At 39.3% G+C, this 20882-nt stretch overlaps 4 protein-coding genes across 5 annotated transcripts in view; 3 read left to right on the forward strand and 1 right to left on the reverse strand.

Moving 5' to 3' along the window:
* LOC105451307 (cytosolic carboxypeptidase 2) overlaps nucleotides 1-1222 on the forward strand; it is a 7369-nt gene extending 6147 nt beyond the window's left edge. The window contains exons 14-15 of the mRNA XM_011691674.1: nucleotides 193-417; nucleotides 613-1222. Coding sequence (XP_011689976.1) covers nucleotides 193-417; nucleotides 613-1222 — 835 coding nt within the window. The remainder of the gene's footprint in view (nucleotides 1-192; nucleotides 418-612) is intronic.
* LOC105451193 (probable glutamine-dependent NAD(+) synthetase) overlaps nucleotides 1-2641 on the reverse strand; it is a 15980-nt gene extending 13339 nt beyond the window's left edge. For both annotated transcript variants that reach the window (XM_011691493.1, XM_011691492.1), the window contains exon 1: nucleotides 2425-2641. The gene's annotated coding sequence lies outside the window, so the exon portion shown is untranslated. The remainder of the gene's footprint in view (nucleotides 1-2424) is intronic.
* Nucleotides 2642-8437: 5796 nt separating this feature from the next.
* Nucleotides 8438-15762, forward strand: LOC105451196 (cytochrome P450 4g15). Its single transcript, XM_011691496.1, has 8 exons — nucleotides 8438-8519; nucleotides 9331-9564; nucleotides 10082-10279; nucleotides 13249-13501; nucleotides 13969-14182; nucleotides 14270-14458; nucleotides 14537-14774; nucleotides 15125-15762. Exons 2-8 carry the CDS (start codon nucleotides 9336-9338, stop codon nucleotides 15490-15492), a joined length of 1689 nt encoding a protein of 562 aa, XP_011689798.1. The 5' UTR covers nucleotides 8438-8519; nucleotides 9331-9335; the 3' UTR covers nucleotides 15493-15762.
* A 106-nt stretch (nucleotides 15763-15868) lies between these two features.
* Nucleotides 15869-19444, forward strand: LOC105451308. The gene is given in 8 exon segments (XM_011691675.1): nucleotides 15869-16556; nucleotides 16678-17020; nucleotides 17093-17102; nucleotides 17167-17361; nucleotides 17646-17873; nucleotides 18145-18641; nucleotides 18878-18989; nucleotides 19061-19444. Coding segments are annotated over 8 exon segments (2022 nt in total). The 5' UTR covers nucleotides 15869-16236; the 3' UTR covers nucleotides 19378-19444.
* Nucleotides 19445-20882: the final 1438 nt, after the last annotated feature.

A 20882-nucleotide genomic window follows, 5' to 3' on the forward strand; every position in this document is an offset into this window, starting at 1 on the left:
TATGCCGTAATTAAGTGCTCATTTATTGCTCTAGTTATTGATTGGTAATTTATTGGTCTAGTCGCGAATTTATTGCTTCTACCCGTTCGCAGGAATCTAGTATCAAAAGTGCAGGATGCTGAGTCCGTTATTATAAAAAAAAGGAAAAATTACTTTATTCGTAAAGTCACGCAGTCGATTCGTGTTTGCCAGAACGCTGAGAAATCCGTCGCCGGAATCGCCGACGAGCCGAGAGGTGAAGATCAAGCTGACGTCGTTGAGACGGCAGATTTGGACGGGTGTTTCGAGCACCGCCGCCGCCGCCGAGGGCAACGACGCGGAACGTCTTGTCGACGCATTCGTTAAGACACCTTTGAGCTGGGGTGTCTCCAGACACGCTCTGACGCACTATCCCACGGACGGCGAGGTCACGCTAAAGTGAGTCGATATACTCGACTTATCGCGCAGACGGCGTTCGTAAGATATGATGCGTGTTTTGCATGCTTCGTTGCGGTTAGATATGCATACGATTTTTTTTTACATCGCGTGCGTCGATTTCCTTCGAAATTCTCCTTTGCCGGAAAAATACGCGTAAAAAAAAAATTTGCGCTCGTGACGGATTTTTCTTTTCAGACCGCAGTCCAAGAAGGCGCAGTCGCTCGCTTATGACGCGGACAAGGAAGACGCGAGGAAGACGCGGAAAAAGTTGCGGCGGAATGCGTCCCAATTGAAGGCAGCTACTGCGCGTACGGACGGGCAGAAGACGTCCAGGAGGAAGAACGCGAAGCTCGACTGGCAGCGGGCGGTGAATCTAAATTCCCGGGGCAAGGACGCGAGAATAACGAGAGCCACGTCGCTCCTGACGATCGAGGCGGACTCGTTGAAGCTGCTGGCCGCGTCTACGGCGCCCAAGCAGCCGCAGCGACCGCAGCGGAAGCTCGAGCCGCGCCGAAAGTTCCGCGGCGTCGGCGCGGTGGCGTCCACCTGCGTCGGCGCCGTCGGGACGAAGCCGACGAGCGTCGCGAAGCCGACGAGGACGCGCACGTGCCGTCGCGACGCCTTCTGCGAGAGCACGACGTCGGACGACGCCTCGTCGGACTCCGGCAAGCCGAGCAAAGTCGTGAAGAAGAAGCAGAAGAAGAAGAAGCAGCCGCAGCAGCAACCGCCGCCGAGGAAACCGAGTAGAGGGACGGAGCAAAGCAAGCGAGTCTGCAGCGCGAAGACCTCGCGCAATAACGTTTGAGAAATTATTTCTCGCGAGCGAGCTGCGGATTATTATTTATTATCCCTCCCTATTTGAGATTCTGAACAATTCGAAGAAAACTTCTTCTTAAATGAAAACATGTATTCTTTAAATTAGAGAAACTGAAAATTAAGAATCTTTTAGGGACTGAAGTTTCAAAGGTGAAAATAATTAAATCTTAGTCCTTGCTGAATTGCAAGTCGAATGGCGGAACTTTATTCAAACAATTTGTTATTTAAGGATTGTAGTGAAACTAATATAAACTAGACACAGACTCAACGATCGTAATATTAAACATGAAGTTTCATTACACTGTTTAGGAATTACTTTCAAAGTCGCCGATACGTAGATAAGGATACGTGGGAAGAGAGTCTCATCATCAAAATTATCAGCATGCGGCGACGAGATAAAGGACTTATCGCTCCCTCCAAGAAAGCGAAAAGTAAATACATAACTCGCGTTCAAAAATGTCATCCTACAATCTAAAGATATCTAACGGAAATCTATAAAAATTGAAATAATGATCGCGCGCCGACATATTTCATCATTATGAAAAACTCGACTTTAAAAATTGCTCAAAGAAACCTTATTGTTAGATAATAACAGTGCCACTGTTATCTGATGAGTTAGTCATCAATTAAGTTAGTCGCAGCGCAGGGCGGTTTCACTTAAATTCCGATTAATTTAATTGTTAATTAATTCCGGCGGTCGCGGCTTAATTCGTGTATCACTGCCGTGTAAGCTCAAGAAGAATATTACATTTAATCAATCTCACAATCAGCGGAGTTGTATTTTCCGCAGTCTCGCGCCGGCGAAACCGACTGACATGCGCCGGGAGCCCGAGAGTGTCGCACCACGTGCTCGCGGATTTGACAGCGCGAGCTGTCACCATGGCGACACGCGGGCGCGCGGTAAACAATTCACGGCGGCACGACGCGACGCGGCGCGGCGCGGCGCGGTTCAGGTCGCTGCGATCACGTGGCCGTGGCCCCCGCGCGGCGGACCGACGTCGCGAGGCTGGAGGACGGGGCCGATCATTCGTCATCTCCGAGATCGGTATCGTCCGCGATTGCCACGTGACTCCTTTTCGTGGCGAGACGTCACGTGAGGGTCGACCTCTTCGATCGCCGGGCGCAACGCGAGTCGCTCCGGGCGATCGGTCGCGCAAACGGGGGGAGAAGAAAACGGAAATTGGCGATTACCTGCGATTATCCCTGGCACGTTCGTCAGAGAATTGTCGCGACGCGGTGCATGCTCTCCTTCTTCCCTTGCAATCTCTCCACTCCGCAAATCGTACGCGAACGCGTACGTAAAAATCGACTGAAGAAGATTCGACACTGCGCACCGATTCTCACCGTCCTCACGACGCTTGTCGCTTTGCGTGACTGTCTGACTACTCTGACTGATGACCGAGAGATCAGAATCGGTGCGCGGCCGGCGGCTAAAGGATCCTCGTGCTGCCATCTTGCAGCGACAATTTGCCTTCGCGCTGCTGGCGGAAGCAGCGGGAGATTCGACGTTTTATCGTAAATGGAATCACCGTGCCTACTGAAATTTTCGTGACTATCGAGTGGATTCGTTGGGCCTGGGGCTAGTTGAAGAATGTAGACGTTATTGTTCGGATATCTGAACAATTTATATTATAAATATTATAAGCATTTATATTATAATTTATTATTGTACAGATGCTTCGTAAGCGTATATATAATTACGCTAGAATATCCTATGTATATCCATGTTATTTCTTTTGATTGTATTTCTTATCATAATTACTAGCACTACAGACGCGCGCTGTTTAATTGCACATTTACTTTTTACTATAATTGACTATAATTATACATCAACCTCAATACATACAACTGTCAACAGTCAATGTAATGACAGCTGCTCACGAAGTTAGCGCAGCGAAAGAATCACTCACGTCGCGGAAAAGAGTCAATAATCAGCACAATCGAATGAGACTTGCGTAGAAATTATCTCCTGTTTAGTCGCTAATTAATCACGCAAATCCCGATTTTTTCACTGCAGCCGTTTCGGGAAAAAAAGGATATCAAGCCTTTGATACAGTGTAGACCGTTGGAATATAGATGAACGTTTAAACGGGTCGTGCGGCTCCGTCATGCTTATATTGTTGATATTAATGACATTTACATGCATGTGATATTGATATTTTCATGTATTGTTTGCTCTTTCACTCGGATCGACGGACAAGAGCCGGTGACGTGCCGAAACGTTATTGGTCAACGTTAGATTTTTGCGACAACGATCGTCGACTTCGTCGGTTTTGAGAAATCGACCGTAGGATCTGACGTCTCACGACGGACACGAATAAAAGTCATATTTAGCTCACGAATTATATTTCATTTCTTCAATCCTTATAACACGCCTACAATTAAATATCACAAAAATTATTTTAAATTGAACAATATATTCAGGTTTCGAGAATTAAAATTTAAAATAAATAATTGTAATGGGCCAGGAGTCAAGCAAGGTCTTTGTGCTAATCCGCGTTCTATTCAAATAAAAAATTACATTAATGCTACCAGACGATCGTTTCGGCTTTACATCAAGTCCCCTTCAGTGGTCTTTTATAAAATATTACATACGTGTCGCTTCATCTTCGTGTGTTACATACATAATTGTCCGATTTACTCGTATTACATTTTTAAACATTTTGTTAAGAATAGACATTAATATTAACATATGCAATTAGTCCTGTATTATGTTGGATGATTTATAATTGCGTAATGCAATTGAAGAATTAAGAAAATTTAATATTGAACAACTTTAAATAAATATTTTAAATAAATATTGAGCCGTTAAAAAAAAATGTATGAAGTACGAGACAACTTTACTATCTGTCTTATCAAGAAAGCAATTATAACGACGTTTTAAGAAACGAATGTTTTTATCTGTAATTGATGAAAATTACAAAAGTACGGAGAACTTTTAAGATAAAGCATGATAACCAACTTCTATTTTTAACTAATATTTTTCTGATAAATTCTTGAAGAACTAAAAAACGAACTACAAGAACTACAGTTAAAATTTTATAATAAAAATGTGTTTAATAAAACTTATCTGAAATAATCTTGAAGCCATCCAAGAGGAAAAGAAAAATTTTTATCAACGTCGGAAACAATACACTAATAATTAATTTTAATCTCAATACACATAATGACTGTCAAAACATGTAATGACAGCCGCTCAACGAAGTAAGCATAGTGAGATAACCAATCAGCATCACGAAAGCGGAAAAGCGGCAATAAATAATTTTGAGAAATGTAAGTTATCGATTTAACATACCTTTTTTTAGATAGGATGATCTACATAAATAATTGAACACAGATGACAACAATAAATATAGATTTAAATAAAAATCGAATATATCATAGATGTATGAAATATCAAGATAGAAAGTCATAAAATTATTGTTATATTATAATTTAACTGATTAAATTTTCACACTCACTTCTATAAGATCGTTGTCTTAATATTATCTTGTTGATGCTGAGACACAATTAACAAGTCATTTTTTAGCACTCATGATAGATCTTTTTCATGAAAATTAACAAATTGTGTAATAAATATCTGGATTATATAGAAATGCATTGTAAAATATATAGAAGAGAAGGTGGTTATTACATCCTCTCCATTTACATTTTACTTTGTTAATAATCAATATTTAAATTAAAAATTTAACAATTATATTCGTCAAAGTGTCGTTCAATCAATTTTAGGAGTTAAAGTTATGAAATATTTATTACTTAGGACGTTACTTTTGAAAATGTGACGACTGCATATAATGGATCGATTATCGAAGAGGAAGTGAGATGTTAATGTGGCCCCTCTCAAAAACAGCTAGATTTTTAAAATTGATTTTATTTAAAAGAACACAATATATTTGCTTACAAAAATTATACATTTAAAAATAAAATATTGCAGACCGTATGCAAATGTATATATACGTACGTATAATTTCTCTTGCATATATAGATTATAGACTGCTGTCAGGTACTAAAAATTTATCTATACATACTACTATAGTATACATGTGACGTGAATTATAAAGATTAGCAGTAGAGCTATAATCGATTTATTAAAGAAGATAACTACTTTGATATAAAAACCTTAAAAAAAATCGTAGCGTCACGCTTGAGTTGCATTAAGATCCCAGATAGCACAGAGAGTGAAAAAAGAACTGTTATATGTCACTAATTCTGAGTTCATTTTCAGATGCGAAAAGAATTCTCTTTCTAAAAGGGATTCTTTTTGCGCCTGAAAATGAACTCAAAATTGATGACATAAAATTGAATATACTAATGACATCTTTTGGGCTCTGTGTGCTATCTGGGATGTCATTAAAAGAAATCTTAGATACATAAATGCATCACAAATTACATTTACAATTTTTTGCATTGCATGCATTTGTAGGATTTACTGTAGGCACTGTAGATAAATTTTTAATTTAAAAATAGAAACAAGATATAAAGAAAAACTAAATGGAATAAAATGCCGCACGAGTTAATGCAATTATGTATGTACGTAAAAAAAAATCGTGTACACCTTACATTATATCACAACTCGTAAAAGTTTTGTTGGACGTTACAATACTAATGTATTATGCATACGCAATACAACTGGCAAAAAATAAGCGAAAGAATATTCTCACCGGGGTGACATGCTGGGGTCATCGTCATGACCTGGACATCCGTCGATTGTGACAAAAACCACGAGGTGAATTAATACCTATCTGCCATTAAGGTATATGCGTATTCTTTTGAAAATATATATTCAACTATTCGCAAGTCACTTACAAATTTACAGATTGCGATGAAGCATCGAAAGTAAATGTATAAATAAGTGAAATTGATCTCTCTGTTCTCCTTTCCCCTTTCGACTCGCAATCTGTGTGTTCTTTGAAAGAATATACATATATCGGTATGTACATATTAATCGGTACAGCGTGAATTTATCATTGGCGATCGTGGCACGAAGAGTTGTGCGTCTGCTTTCCATGTCGAGGACTCCGCGGGTTCAAATCCGACCGCAATAAAACTAAAACATCTGATTTTATTCGATCGCTGTCTCTCAGAAAGGTATAATAGCAAATCACCGAGAGTATCTTGTTTTGTGATACCATTTAAGCAAAATCAATTGAAAGACAATCGATCCTCTTAATCAACTTGCACTGGCCAGCGTGACAGGAAAAATGGCTAAAATCCTCTAATCAAGATCTAGGTAGATTGAGAAGGTCATGTTCAGCAGTGGACAAAAAAGAGCTGTTATTGATAATTATAGTTATCATGTAACTATATTTTAACGATATATAATTATATAATTATTATAAATGAATCACTATATAATTATATATAGTTATATGATAACGATACATGATTTCTTTTTCGTCCACTGCTGAACATGTTATTTGAAATCACTGTTTGTTCTTTTATATCTATATCATCTAATCATCAAGCAGCTCATCTGACAGCAGTCAATATGCAGAAAAAATTATGTGTACGTATACATTTGCATATACAGTCTGCAATAGTTTATTTTTAAATGTGTAATTTTTTTGTTAGTCTTTCTTAAACCTATCGAGAGGATTTTAACCATTTTAATGCGATATTGTTATATATTGCGATAGATGAAACTGAATAAATTAAATCTTGAATATAGTCTGCTCATTATTATTAAAATAGAGAAGACTAAAGACATTGAGGATAGATTTATATGACGAGTAAGAAAAAGTTGGTTCATAAAATACTTATAATTTGTTTATTTACATAAAAGTTAATGGCGGTACTTTATTTAGTCCCAGCCGTGTGTGAATCATAATGATTGAAAAAACGTAACAAGAAAAATGTATGTACTTTATTTAGTCTCAGCCGTGTGTGAATCATAATGATTGAAAAGACGTAACAGGAAAAATGTATGATACGATACAAGAGAAAGTAAATTGCAGAATTAGGAAAAGCTACAAATGCCAGATATTAAAATAAACACATTGGTAATAAATAAATAATAAATAACATCACACCAAGCTTAACGTATATTAATATACATATATAATTGATTAATATATATATATATATATATATATATATATATATATACATAATTTAAATGATTATGGATATATCCACCAATACCGATCAAGCATAATTTAATTTTCAATCTCATGACGTTTTTTTGTCTAATATAAAACGGTTTATCTATTTTTAAACTTGAACATTACTTACTATCTATTTTATCAACTTGCCATGAGATCTAAGTTATTTATTATTTATTTATTTATTTAACACAAAAAGTATTTGAAAAACTAGAATATATATACACATATAAATGTACATTAAAATATGTGAGTAAAGATACGTGGCATATATAATAGCTTTTTATTTTAAAATTTTTCTGATTTCGTAAATCGCATAAATGTAAATTACAAAACCGTGAAATATAAATTGCAGGATATATAGTCTTAAATGCATATAATATTTTGCTGAAATAACGTATAAATTCCATATTTCTAACATTGCATGCAAAAATATGTTAAAATATATTTGATTATTAATTTTTATATTCTTTTGTGTGTAGAATATACATTACATTCTAAACGTTTAAGAATTAAGAGTTAACGCTGTTTATAAATACAAGACACAAACGTGTAGGAGAAGAAAGCGAATTAAAACGGATATAATTAGAATGTTTAGTTCTTTATTCAAGCGGAAAAGTTACTCCAATAAAATCTTAATTGTTAAACCATTGGTAGGAAAGTTTTAAAAAAAACTTTAAACGAAATCGATTTCTCTTTCTCTAATTTATTAAAGAAAAGTGTGTCAGATCGCGATCGAAGAACAATGGTATAAAATAAATAAAAATGATCGAGGTGGAAAAATATTTCATTTTACTCTTTTTTTTAGTTTTAACTTTTGATCGAATAAAACGACAAAGGCAATGACAAAGGCCATTTTTTTTCATGCAAATTGAGCGGGCTAATTTATTTCATGCTTTGTGCTCAAAAGTTCACGGGAATAAAGTCTGAGCAATATCTGTTTGTTAAGTAAATGTATTTTAATTAGCTCTAGTCACAAGGTGACCCAGTGAAAAAGTGCGTATGGATGTATTTTCAGGCATTCGACGGCGATTTATTTTTTTAGCATCGCAGCACTCGGGCGTCGATGGTGGTGGTCGCGTGCACCGCTTATAAAGGACTGCAGCTAGGCAAGCGGTTTAGTTCGGTGTTGGTTCACCGAAAAGATTCGATCGTGTGTATTCGTGAACAGTATATATATATAAGGTGGGTGTTGGAGGAGAGGCGAAGATTGGAGAGGATTAATCCGGAAAAGGGATGAAATCGAAATAGCCGATTATTGGATTTAAAGAGATGTCTAAAATAAGATCCTGGTTCTTGTCGTGTAATAATGTACAGTGGGACACACCGCCTTCTTTTGGTCCACGGAAGATTTAGGATCATAGTGTCTTAACATAATAAAATTCATCTAACGACGTTATTCGTCGTGATTGCGATCACGGGAAATGAAGGACCGTAATTCCGGAACGCTTCTCGAACGTGCAAAGTTTGTCGTCGAATTTCAGTTAGAGGGAAGAGAGAACGCGAATCTCGTTCAGACCAGTTTGTTTCGTCGATTTAATATCTCTAAATCACGGATGCTGAACGTTCAGTTCGCGACCGTATTCCAAAATATGAAAGTTAGACTACTCCACGTGGCGTATTTCTTTGGTAACGCTGAGAAGGCAATAATTTAATTAGTCAAGTTTTTTTATTAGGTAATAGTTTGATATTAGACCCATGATTAGCAATGATCAAAACTTGAAATCTGGCCGTTCGGAGAAAGTAATTGAGCATCCGTGTTCTAAACTATTCTAAGAATCTTTGAAACGTTCTTTTTTTTAACGTGCACAATTGAAGGGACTTGAATTGCCGAGCGAGAAGATAACAGGTGGCGGAATCCCTCGATTATAATTTTTAATCGACTTCAATCCTGTTCCCGTCGCGTCTCTGATTTTTTCTCATTCCGGTATTTCTTGCTCGAAGTCGCCGATCAGATAGACGATTTGATCGAACGCTCCTTCTTTTTTTTTTTTAGGAATCATGTCGGCGACCGAACCAGAAATGATAGCTGGATCCGTTGCCGCCGCGGCGTCTACTGGTCTATCGGCGACCACCGTTTTCCTGTCTCTCTTGGTACCGGCTTTGATTCTGTACTACGTCTACTTCAGGATTTCACGCCGTCACATGATCGAGCTGGCGGAAAAAATACCGGGTCCGGAAGGCGTACCGCTGATTGGAAATGCGCTACAGATGCTAGGAAGTTCAGACAGTAAGCGATAACACATAAAGCCATGTATAAAGACGGACAAACGTATATAAAATACATATCCGATCATTTAAATCAATTAACATCTCAGATCAATCGATTCTCTGATCCTCAATATATTAATCTTTCTCGAAACTATAATCCGAGTTAAATTCAAACTTAATATTTTTGCTCGCGAGTAAATTTGTGAGAGACTCCCTTATTCTTGCTACAATGAACCAGAGCAGCAAGTATAGGAAGTTCTCGTGAGTAAAAAGCTGCAGTCTAACAGATATATCGCAAATCCAGATCGCGCCAATTAACAAACTTTCGCAATAACATCGAGAATATGAATTCAGCTAATTTGACGATTACGTGTTTTCTGTGTGTATCTTTCGTACTATCTATTATCACGCTCGGATTGGATAATCCACGCTCGAATGGATTTTGCGCCGCGCGAAAACCCAGCTGCTTACTACGCATATGTTCACGTAACTTCCGATCACGCACCCCTACTGTGTGTCTCTCTGATGTGTTGCAGCCATGTTTCGTAACATGTACAGAACGTCCTTCGAGTACGACCAGATCATCAAGCTCTGGCTCGGGCCGAAATTGCTGATCTTCCTGATGGACCCGCGCGACGTCGAGATCATCCTCTCGAGCCACGTCTACATCGACAAGTCCACGGAGTATCGGTTCTTCGAGCCTTGGCTCGGAAACGGTCTGCTTATCTCTACCGGTGCGTATTAGCCTATATTCCTAGCTACCGGGTATCTCGGAAGCTCGCGAAATAAAGAGTTCCGTTCTATGTATAAGAATGCGCGATCCTCAAGTCGGCAATCATCATTAAAAAACTATCATTAACTATCACGGTGCGCGCGATGCAATTAAATTCAGAAAGTCAGGAACCGATTCAATTTCTCCATTAAAGGCGAATTACAGTTTCCGTAATTTTTCATTACAAGCGTTATATAATTTTGTAGAAAAAAAAAGTTATTTTATTAAGAGAAAAATATGGATTGACTTTAACGTGGAAGTACGCAGTAACTTAATTCGCAAAGCTTTTTTCCTCGGGGTGGTCTAAAGAAGGGAGGTACGTATTTAAAAAAAAAGTGAATAATACCTTACGCAAGACCGGTGAATTGAAAGGCAACATTTGTGTCTTGTTAACGTGCTTCTGAAAAACTGTCTTCGCGTAATCATGAAACGCAAGAATTAACATCGGCTAATAACTTTTTTCATGCGACAAAATATTGGAAATATTCCGCACAAATATTTGACGCACATTTTTCCTCCTATTTTTCGCGCTTGAACGTTACGTTCGAAAAACGTTATCTCCTATACATGCCATTCAGTTTACTCATTCAAAAAATTCTGCGCAATAATTTTAAAATATATATGTGTCTAAAAAATAACATTATATATATTATGAAATATATTGTAATATGTTTTGCAAGATAACGAAATACATTTATCTATATGTACATATATTTTATATTATATATTGTATATATGAGATTTTAAACTCTCCTGATAAAATTTAGTGTAGCTCCATTTCAAGCGCTAATAATTTTCGCAGTTGAAATGTAACTTTCTCGGGTAATTTTAGATTAAACTCAAACCATTCATCTGCAATTGAAATTCAGTCGTTTTTTTTTCTCTCATCATTTCTCTTTTATTCGAACTTCTCTGGCCTTTTGAATTCGAAATTTATATAATGCACCTACATTTTTGACTACATAATTAAATTTATATCGGGGGAACCGCGATGTATTGAACTTTCGATAGGAATTCGAGCCGTGTTCTCGTCGTCGTGAATGAACAAAAACCTAATGAGATGCAGCATGCGCGCGCGGTCCGCCGTAACGATAGTCGGACTTACGGCGCGGACTTTTATCGCCGACTTTCTCGATACCGCTAGAGAAGGTCCTTTTTCTCGTTGACGAAACTCTCTCGCCGAGGCGTAACAGCGTGTGCAGCCGTGCACGTAACGACGCGTGCTATCGCCTCCCGGTTAATTCGCGCGCCTCGTCGCGACATCCGCCGGCAAAGGCGTCAGCACCCATTTCTTTTCTTTCCTTCTTCCTCTTCTTTTTTTTCCCCTCCCCATCTCTCCTAGAGATCACTTCGCGCGAGTTTGTTTTACGGTAACGGCCGGTTATATAACGATATCATATAATTCAGCTGTTATCGTGCCGGGGAGTTCGGGGACTTGTAACCGCGGCACTCCGGCTATCTGGATCTATATACGCGCGCGATCGACTTTCGCAATGTTTCAGTCAAATGAAAAAGCAGCTACAGAGAAAGAGAGAGAGAGAGAGAGAGAGAGAGAGAGAAAGCGCAAGTGTATCGAGATCGAATAAAGTAAGAGATTACATGGAGAGAAATGTCTCTCTTTACGCCCGTCACGAAACTAATATATCTTCTCTTGCATAAATATAATTCGAGAAAAAAAAAGGGTGACATGAATGTAAGATGTTGAATATGCATAACAACAAAATTAGCATCGCGTGATGCACGGTGATACGATAATTATACGCGACGTTCAGACTCCAGATTCTGATGTAACACGCGAAAAAAGCTATTAAACACGGCACTTAGCCTGCCGGTTCATTTGCTCTGTTTAATCTCTCAACTGAGGTGGATCGATTAAATCAATTTTTTTTTAAGAATATAAGAGAAAATTAATGTATCTTGAAATATTTTCGAAAAATTTGAGTTAAAATTAATTTTCTGAGAAAACGGAGTGGCGCGGCGTCGCGGCGCAACCCTCGGACGGTGAACATCCGAGGAGCAGCCCAGAGAGAGAGAGACGTCGAAGGATCGACGCCTATGCGCGCCGTGGCATTTGTCGCACGATCGACACACAACGCACTTGCATTTAGGGAGAGCGGAGAAAAGAGCGGCGCGGGGGAGGGAGGGATGGAGAGTGAAATGCAATCAGTCCGCGAGTAATCCGTCGGGCGCAGAACAGGAAGGAAATTTGCACGCGCGCCGGTGCTTTCTCTCCCTGGCTTCGTTCTCCGTTCCCGGCACGTGTGCGCGCATCGCGCTCCTTCCGTAGATCTTGTTGCACAATTACGACGATTTCTGTCTTTCTTTCTCACTCTCTCGCTCTCTTTCTTTCCTCTCGCGCGTTGCAATTCATTATCTTGCTCTTTCTCTCACTCCCCGGCACCTTCTCCGCCCATTCTTCTTCCTACTTCCGCGTGCTTGGTAGAAAGTCTATGGGGCATCGATATATGACGAAGGTGGGGTAGAAATTTACATTTAAATACATCTCCGCGAATACTTCACTCTTTTCCTCTCTTCGGATTTTGTTCCGCTGCGCTCAATTGACGCATTGTCTGCCCAGCGATTTTTGTACATTTTATTATGTTCATAGTAGAATTTTCGTTCATAAGCGTATAACAAAATTGTAAATACGATTAAAAACAAAAATTATTAATTGAATAGTGTACCCTTTTTTGCGTTATCATATAGCTATTTACATAATTCAAAATTTTATTAGTTTGCATTACAAATGTTTTAAAGAATCTCGATGGCGCCGATTACCAGCAATAGTCAAAGTGATCGAATCGGTCTTGCGATCACAATTCGCTGAAAACTTACTCAGGGCGAGTCTCTTCGGAGAAATTAGGAATTCTGTTACACCAAAAAAAAAAAAAAAAAAAAAAACAAACAAATCGGTGATGACGGGTGTTGCAGGTCCGAAATGGCGCGCCCATCGCAAATTGATCGCGCCGACGTTTCACTTAAACGTGCTCAAGAGTTTTATCGACCTCTTTAACGCCAATTCGCGCGCGGTGGTGGAACGGATGCGTAAGGAGGACGACAAGGAATTCGACTGCCACGACTACATGTCCGAGTGCACCGTCGAGATCCTCCTCGAGACCGCCATGGGTGTCTCCAAGTCCACGCAGGACCGAAGCGGCTTCGAGTATGCCATGGCTGTTATGAAGCAAGTATCCACATTCCTGTTTTAGAAATCAAGGCAAAAAAATAAAGAATCGAGGAATTAGCCTTTTTAATCTTATTACGCAGTTGTTTTTCGAACAGGTTTTAATTAGGTGTAAAATAAATTATAAAATTCAAATCACACACACACACACACACACACACATACACACATATAACAGTCTTAATTAAATTTATACTACTTCTTTAACTAGGCGTCATTTTAATCATAAAATTTTCTCATATATTTTTGAGAGGCTTTTTCTTAACAAAATTATCTTGAATTCATGTATAAGATCTTGGAATTTTTTTTTCTTTAGAATTTTAGATTTATAAAAGATAATAATTATTTCGATGAATTTCCGTGTAGCAAAAATTTTATGCAATTTTTATTCCTTGGAACATTCGTATATTGTCATGTTGAACCGTATAAAACCGTATAAATATCATTATTGCTTAATTGTCTCTTAGGATGTGCGACATTCTCCATCTGCGCCACACGAAGCTCTGGCTCAGACCAGACTGGTTGTTCAACCTCTCGAAGTACGGGAAAGATCAGAACCGTTTGTTGGATATCATTCACGGGCTCACGAAGAAGGTCATCGCGCGTAAGAAGCAGGAGTTCAAGAGCGGCAAGCGCAATATTATCGAGGAGTCCATGCAAAATGGCAATGCCAATACTAAAGTAATTAAATAATTCAGAATCTCTAAAGAGTTGCGTCGAGCGATGAGATCATATATCACGCTGTCATATATAATATATTGCTTTTAGAACACCTCTGTGGAAGGACTTTCCTTCGGGCAGGCGGCCGGCCTGAAAGACGACCTCGACGTGGACGATAACGACGTCGGCGAGAAGAAGAGACAAGCCTTCCTCGATCTGTTGATGGAGGCCGGTCAGAACGGTACCGTCCTGACAGACGAGGAGGTCAAGGAACAGGTCGACACTATCATGTTCGAGGTGAGCGTCGCGAGGTGCGACCAAGTTGAAAGGATCGATTCTTAACAAACCGTTCGTTCTGTCATTCATTTTCGGCAGGGACACGACACGACCGCGGCTGCGTCCAGCTTCTTCCTGTCGGTGATGGGCTGCCATCCGGAAATTCAGGAAAAAGTCATCCAGGAACTCGACGAAATCTTCGGCGACAGCGACCGGCCCGCGACCTTCCAGGACACGCTGGAGATGAAGTACCTCGAGCGATGCCTCATGGAGACCCTTCGCATGTACCCGCCCGTGCCCATCATCGCGCGTAAGATCAACACCGACTTGAAACTCGGTGAGTTCTCGAAGCTGGGATATATCTGTGTAAATTTCAGATCCCCGAACTTTGGGCGGTCATAGTCGAGTCTTATGTTTAAAAAGCCGTCTTGTATAAGTGTAGTCTTGAAGCTATCGTGAACGAATTACAAAGTTGTATTAGCATTTCAATTGACATAATTTAAGACGGTCTTGAAATGAGAACGAGCTATAAATACCGGCCTTTGAAAAATTGACATTGCATTTGTATACACCGGATAAATCGTATACCATGTAAACGTTACGTAACTCCGAGATAACGAAGTGGTCATTAGTAATCTTTTTATCGAGTAATTTGTTGTAATCATTGAAACGCGATCGCCTTTTCAGCGTCGGGAGACTACACGGTCCCGGCTGGGGCCACGGTGATAGTGACGACCTTCAAGATGCACCGGCAGCCGCACATCTATCCGAATCCGGATGTGTTCAACCCCGACAACTTCCTGCCGGAGAAGACCGCCAATCGGCACTACTACGCCTTCGTGCCGTTCTCGGCCGGGCCGCGTTCCTGCGTCGGCCGCAAATACGCCATGCTCAAGCTGAAGATCATCCTGTCCACGATCATGAGGAACTTCCACGTCAAGTCGGACATCAAGGAGGTCGACTTCAGGCTCCAGGCCGACATTATCCTCAAGCGCGCGGAGGGCTTCAAGATCAGGCTGGAGCCGAGGAAGCGGGCGGCCGCCGCCACCGCCTAAAACGGCGTTCCTCGATCCTTCGTTTTTTTTTTTGCGTTGGGTGATTGGGTAGGAGGAGGACGAGGCGAGCCGCGAATTTCGAGTCTGGATCTCGCGGTGGCTTTTTCGAGGAGTCGCGTCTCGTGCGCGCGCGCACGTAACAACAAACGCCGCCGCGTGTAGTTCTTAGAACATATATTACTGGAAGGAGAATTGAGTGCTGAACGTCTCTTCGTTCATCACAGAAGCCAACATCTGTGCGAGAGAGAAAGGTATAGATTGTCAATTGATTGCAATCTACACGCATGTGCCATTCAGCCCCCACTCAGCCCTAATTTTTTATTTTTCGAAAATCTCTTCAAAGAAAAATGAAAAACGTGGCTAAATGGGGGGCTGAATGGCACATGCGTATTACAGTTAATTGGGGGAACCTATATCTTTCTCTCTCTCGCACAGATGTTAACTTCAGCTCGGTATACGGATGGTATAGAGCATGATGTAAGAAGACATGTTTTCATGTAATTCGATGTAAGAAGACATGGAGGTATAGAGTAGACAATTCTCCTTCCATTCTAGTAGTATATGTTCTAAGGTGTAGTTACATGTACATGTGTATATTACTGGTCCGTGATCGTTGTATGACGCACGCTTACCGCTTACGTTGATATTTATCTCTTGCAATAAATGCGGTGTTAACTCACCGCGCCGAGAAATCTGACAACCGATCGATCTATTTCCTCGTTCCCGATCACGCGACCGTGCGAGATGCGTCAGGCACGCGAGACGCGAGGAGGCCGGCTCGCGGCGAGCGTGCGAAAGCGCGACTCACAAAGTGCGCTCGCGAGACCGGTGCGGCAGGACCTTCCCCGCGAAGGAGGATCATCGGAGATCGATCCCAAGATCGCAGAAGGCAGTGAAGGCACGACGATCAAGACTCTCGCGGCAGCCCGATCGGGGGAGATGGAGAAGGTTAAGGACGAGCTGAAGGCGATGCTTCCGATGTTAAAACCTTCAGAAGTGAGAAGGTTGCTTTTTTTTATAAATAAAAGAAGTATCCTCTATTTTTTTCCCTCAATCGCAAACGTGTAACGCTTTTTGACTGAGGCGGCTCAATGTTGCATTATCTATAACTTGTCCCGATTGTCCCTTCTTTCTTCATTCTATCTGTTTTGAAGAAATATAAATGTGCCATCAAATCCGTTTCTAATTGATTGATATCGATTTGAATCCGAATAGATTTCATTTGCCATTTCACGAAGCGATCATTCACCAGCTCGAGGAAAGCAATTACGAGGAATCGGTTCGTTATTTGAGAGAATTATTTGAGCTCGACGAGGAGACTCGTAGGGAGGCTGGTCCTGGCACCTTAACGTGGAAGAAGCCGCGCTTAAAGGACCGCAGGGACGCGATATTGCGCCTGAGGGATGGTTTGATCGCCGTCGAGCAAGCCAAAAATATCGGTGCAAAATCGAAATCTTTAATAAGATTTTTAAATAGAATCTCTAAACGTCACGTTTATTATTCGCTAGAGCGAAAACAATTGTTCCCCGTCGAATAGCAATCGAGTCCGTATGCGACAATCGTTCGCGCATAATTTTTACCGTCGAACTTTGTCATTTAGACGGAAGTAGGTACGATGTATAAAGTACGAGAGCAAGTGTCACGGTTAAAAGTAAAAAAATTTTCTGAATGTAGAAGACAACTTTTCCATGGTCGCGGGATTTCTGAGCATGGCGTTGTTCTTTCAAGCGATGACTTGGGAGTGGTGGTGGGTGGCGGAACGGCTCTACCGTAGCGCTCTGGAGAAGGCTGAATTAGTCGAGGATGACGGCCGGCAGGCGAGCAGCACCCTCGCACGTTACCTGTACGGCCGATTTCTGTTCGAGCGAAGTTAGCGAGGCACATTATACATGCAAATTAAGGCAAATTAAGGCAAACGCAAGTTTGCGAACCCAGCAAGTCTAGACTTTTTGCGACCTAAGCGACCGTTTTAGTTTCTTCTCTTTGCATAATTATATCGGGTTCAATACGCAGCTATTTCATTAATGAAATATTTATCAGACATGTAAAATCAATTATAAACTTGCAAAATCAATTATAAATTATAAATTATAATATAAATAACATGAATTAACAATGTTAATGCAATCACGTTCGCGCGGTGCAATAATCAGTACAGGACACGGCGGAATCGTTGTATCACTTGGAGATCGCGCGTGAAGCGTCCCAGAAGAAACCGTGGAACGCGTCGAAGATGACCGGTCGACAAGAGGAGACTATCTTTCGTGAATGCAACGTGCTTCTGTACAAAGCACTGCTGATGTACGCGCAACAGGTCGGCCCCGAGCGACCGGACGTCGCCGTGACAGCGTACACCGAAGCTCTCGCACGAGCAACGGACTGTGAGATTTTTTTCATCTTTTTTTTATTAAAAAAAAAAGACGAAGAAAATACCAGATAAAGAATAGTAAAATATTTACATCGTTACATCGTTTTGAGTATTATGATCTTGTTGAAATCTTACCTCACTATTTGAGTTCGTTATCTCGAAGATCGCGCGAATTCAGTCTTCAGCACGCGTCGGCACGTCTCTCGGTGAAACTCGTAGCACTTTCTCGAAATAATAAAAATAAAACAATCCCACGATGTCATCAATCGTCCTCGCATTCGCAGCTGGACATTACGAACACATGGCGAACGTTTTGTACGAGCTGGGGATGAGTCACTTACGGTCGGGCGACGTGAAACTCGCCTTCCAGAACTTCTCCAAGTTCCTGGCGATGACCAAGAGGATCTCGGACCCGGAGGGGATCTGCAACGCGCACATGGCGATGGCACTTGTGTACAAGTTACGTGTATAACTTATACTACTCTTCGCGTGTCAAGGTAGAAGGTCGAACAGCACGTGGCAAGGAAAATATAAAAGACAATTTCGAATCTCCCATCCCGATCTTTATCATTGCACACTTATCGTGCGATCTTGCTCTCGAAAGAGAACGTCAATTTTTAACGCGGTTCTTACGAAGGGCGATTCACGTTTGCAGGAAATGAACGACGACGTGAACACGGAGAAGCACCTTCGCCTATTCATGGTAAATGCAACCGAGTGCGGACTCACGAGAAAACTCGCACAGGCACACTTCTGCACCGGCGAGCATTTTTTAAGCAAGGTACGGACTCGTTACATTCGCGATCGTAAAAAGAATAAAAATTACAAGATTATCGATGAAGATCTGAGAAATTATTACATTTCCTTGGACTCTTACATTGTACAAGATATATCTAACTTAAATATATATAATGTACAAACGCGCTGAACGATATCTGATCGACATACTCATGGCGCTAATGAACTATTTCTTTGGAATAAACAACAATATGAATACAAGTTATTTTTTTTTTTTAGAGGAGGCCAGATATTGCGACCCTTCACTTGGAAAAGTCCTTCAAGCTGTATAGCGAACTCGGTTTGTGCAACGACGCTGATAAAGCGCGTGCCCTCGCCGGAGTCTCGAAAGGCGAGTTATACGCTTCTTCTGATGCAAACTATGCATGCGACGCATTTAAAACGCCTCCGTCCTTTTAATAGGACAAGAAATCATCGATCAATACGTTCATCTTATACACCAGTGCGGAGCCGCCGATCCGGGAGCAATGACGGCGCTTTGTCAATGGAAAAATCGTAGAAGCGTTTTTTGGACTGAAAAAGAAGAGAAGAAGCTACACGCCGGTAAAAGACAGTATTCATCGATCAATCAAAACATTTTTTTTTTATGGTTAAAAGTGAACTCCTACAAAAGAGTCTACCTCTCGCAATTCTTAAGCGTCTTGATTATCGCATTCCGATTTACATTACAAATAACAATGCGGTATTATCATTTCAGACGCTTCGACGGAGTTTCTTGACCTCGAAAACAAAGAGGTGACGTCTCGGTCGCAATTAACTCTAACTGATACCACAAACAACACGCCGTGAGATCACATTAAAAAATTCAATTTGACAATTAATATTCTTTTACCTGAATCTATAATAAATATGCATTTATCTTATTTTTCATAGTAAACAGTATAATGCCGATTACATCGGCGCATATTCGAACGTCATACGTCATAAACGTAATGATATTCCATTACACGATAAAGATTAAAATTCAATAATTACAATTTTATGTATAGTGTTAATGATATACGCGTCAAACAAGAACTTATACTTTTTTTTTATCCCTTGCGAATCGGTCCGCACGCGTGTTCGGTTTTAACACTAAAAATGCAAAGAGGGATAATTAGCAATGCTTTTGTACAATTAAGTAATATATTCTTTTTACGCGCGATGAATAATTTATTTCCATAATAAATAAAATATATTATTTGAATGAATAGAAATCCTTCAAAAATGTGATGTAACGTTATCTGTTGTTAGTTTTCAACAGCATAATATTAATTAATAATGTGTAATTAACATACACCATTATCTTCACCATTTAAAAGATAAGTGGCCTACTATCAGTATGAAAAATCTCAAATGTAAGAAAATTTAATAACTTTCAATTTTCGTATTGCAATTATGTTATTTTTTTTGTAATTTACATATGTGTAATTTCTTCCCTACGATTCTTAAACTTATTATCTTATTACACACAGGATTACACACATAATATAATTCCCAAAGGCTATTTTAAAACACACACATATATATATATATTATATATATATATATATATGTTGTAAAATAGCTTTTATAATATATACATATATTTTTATATTTTTAAGAATCCCAATTTAAAAATAGTAATGCATAGACAAATAATACATCGTCTGTAGCATAAGAATTTAGAAGATCGATAATATTAAAGTAATTATAATGGTGATCATATTGATAAATAAATATGTAGCGAAAAATTCTCTATTTAATTTTTTTTTTAAATTAATACACCAATAACTATCATTGCATTAGCAATTTGTGTAATTTATCATTAAAATTTTAGAGACAATTTTGTTTATTATATAACAATTGTAAATAATCAATGTGACATTTGCTCCTCAAAATCTTTTAACAGTTCTATATTCAAAAATTTTGACTTTTATTTACGATTTCTAATTAAATGATAAAATCAATTATCTTCTTGTACTAAAACTTAATGATTAGATTTGCTACACGTATCATATAAACAAAATGTTTAATTATTTAAATTCCTTAAATCATTAAAAATTAAATCGTCGAAAATCATTGCGCAAACATCTTTATAATGTTACTTTATATTTTTCCTTTATCTTAATCTATACATATGTATACATATATATATATTTTATACACATATATATATATATATATATATGTATGTATATATAAATGTGTTATATATTGCAAAAATGTTTCTTAAATAATAATATACATATATGTATATTATTAT

This window comes from Wasmannia auropunctata, unplaced genomic scaffold (assembly GCF_000956235.1).
Source record: "Wasmannia auropunctata unplaced genomic scaffold, wasmannia.A_1.0 LD336053.1, whole genome shotgun sequence".
Classification (NCBI taxonomy): domain Eukaryota; kingdom Metazoa; phylum Arthropoda; class Insecta; order Hymenoptera; family Formicidae; genus Wasmannia; species Wasmannia auropunctata.

What these genes read in the sequence shown, in the direction of transcription:
- LOC105451196 (XM_011691496.1), top strand. Translation starts at nt 9,336, where the DNA reads ATGTCGGCGACCGAACCAGAAATGATAGCTGGATCCGTTGCCGCCGCG. An exon ending in GATGCTAGGAAGTTCAGACA is followed by an intron (nt 9,565 to 10,081) that starts GTAAGCGATAAC and finishes GATGTGTTGCAG; the next exon opens with CCATGTTTCGTAACATGTAC. An exon ending in TCGACACTATCATGTTCGAG is followed by an intron (nt 14,459 to 14,536) that starts GTGAGCGTCGCG and finishes CATTTTCGGCAG; the next exon opens with GGACACGACACGACCGCGGC.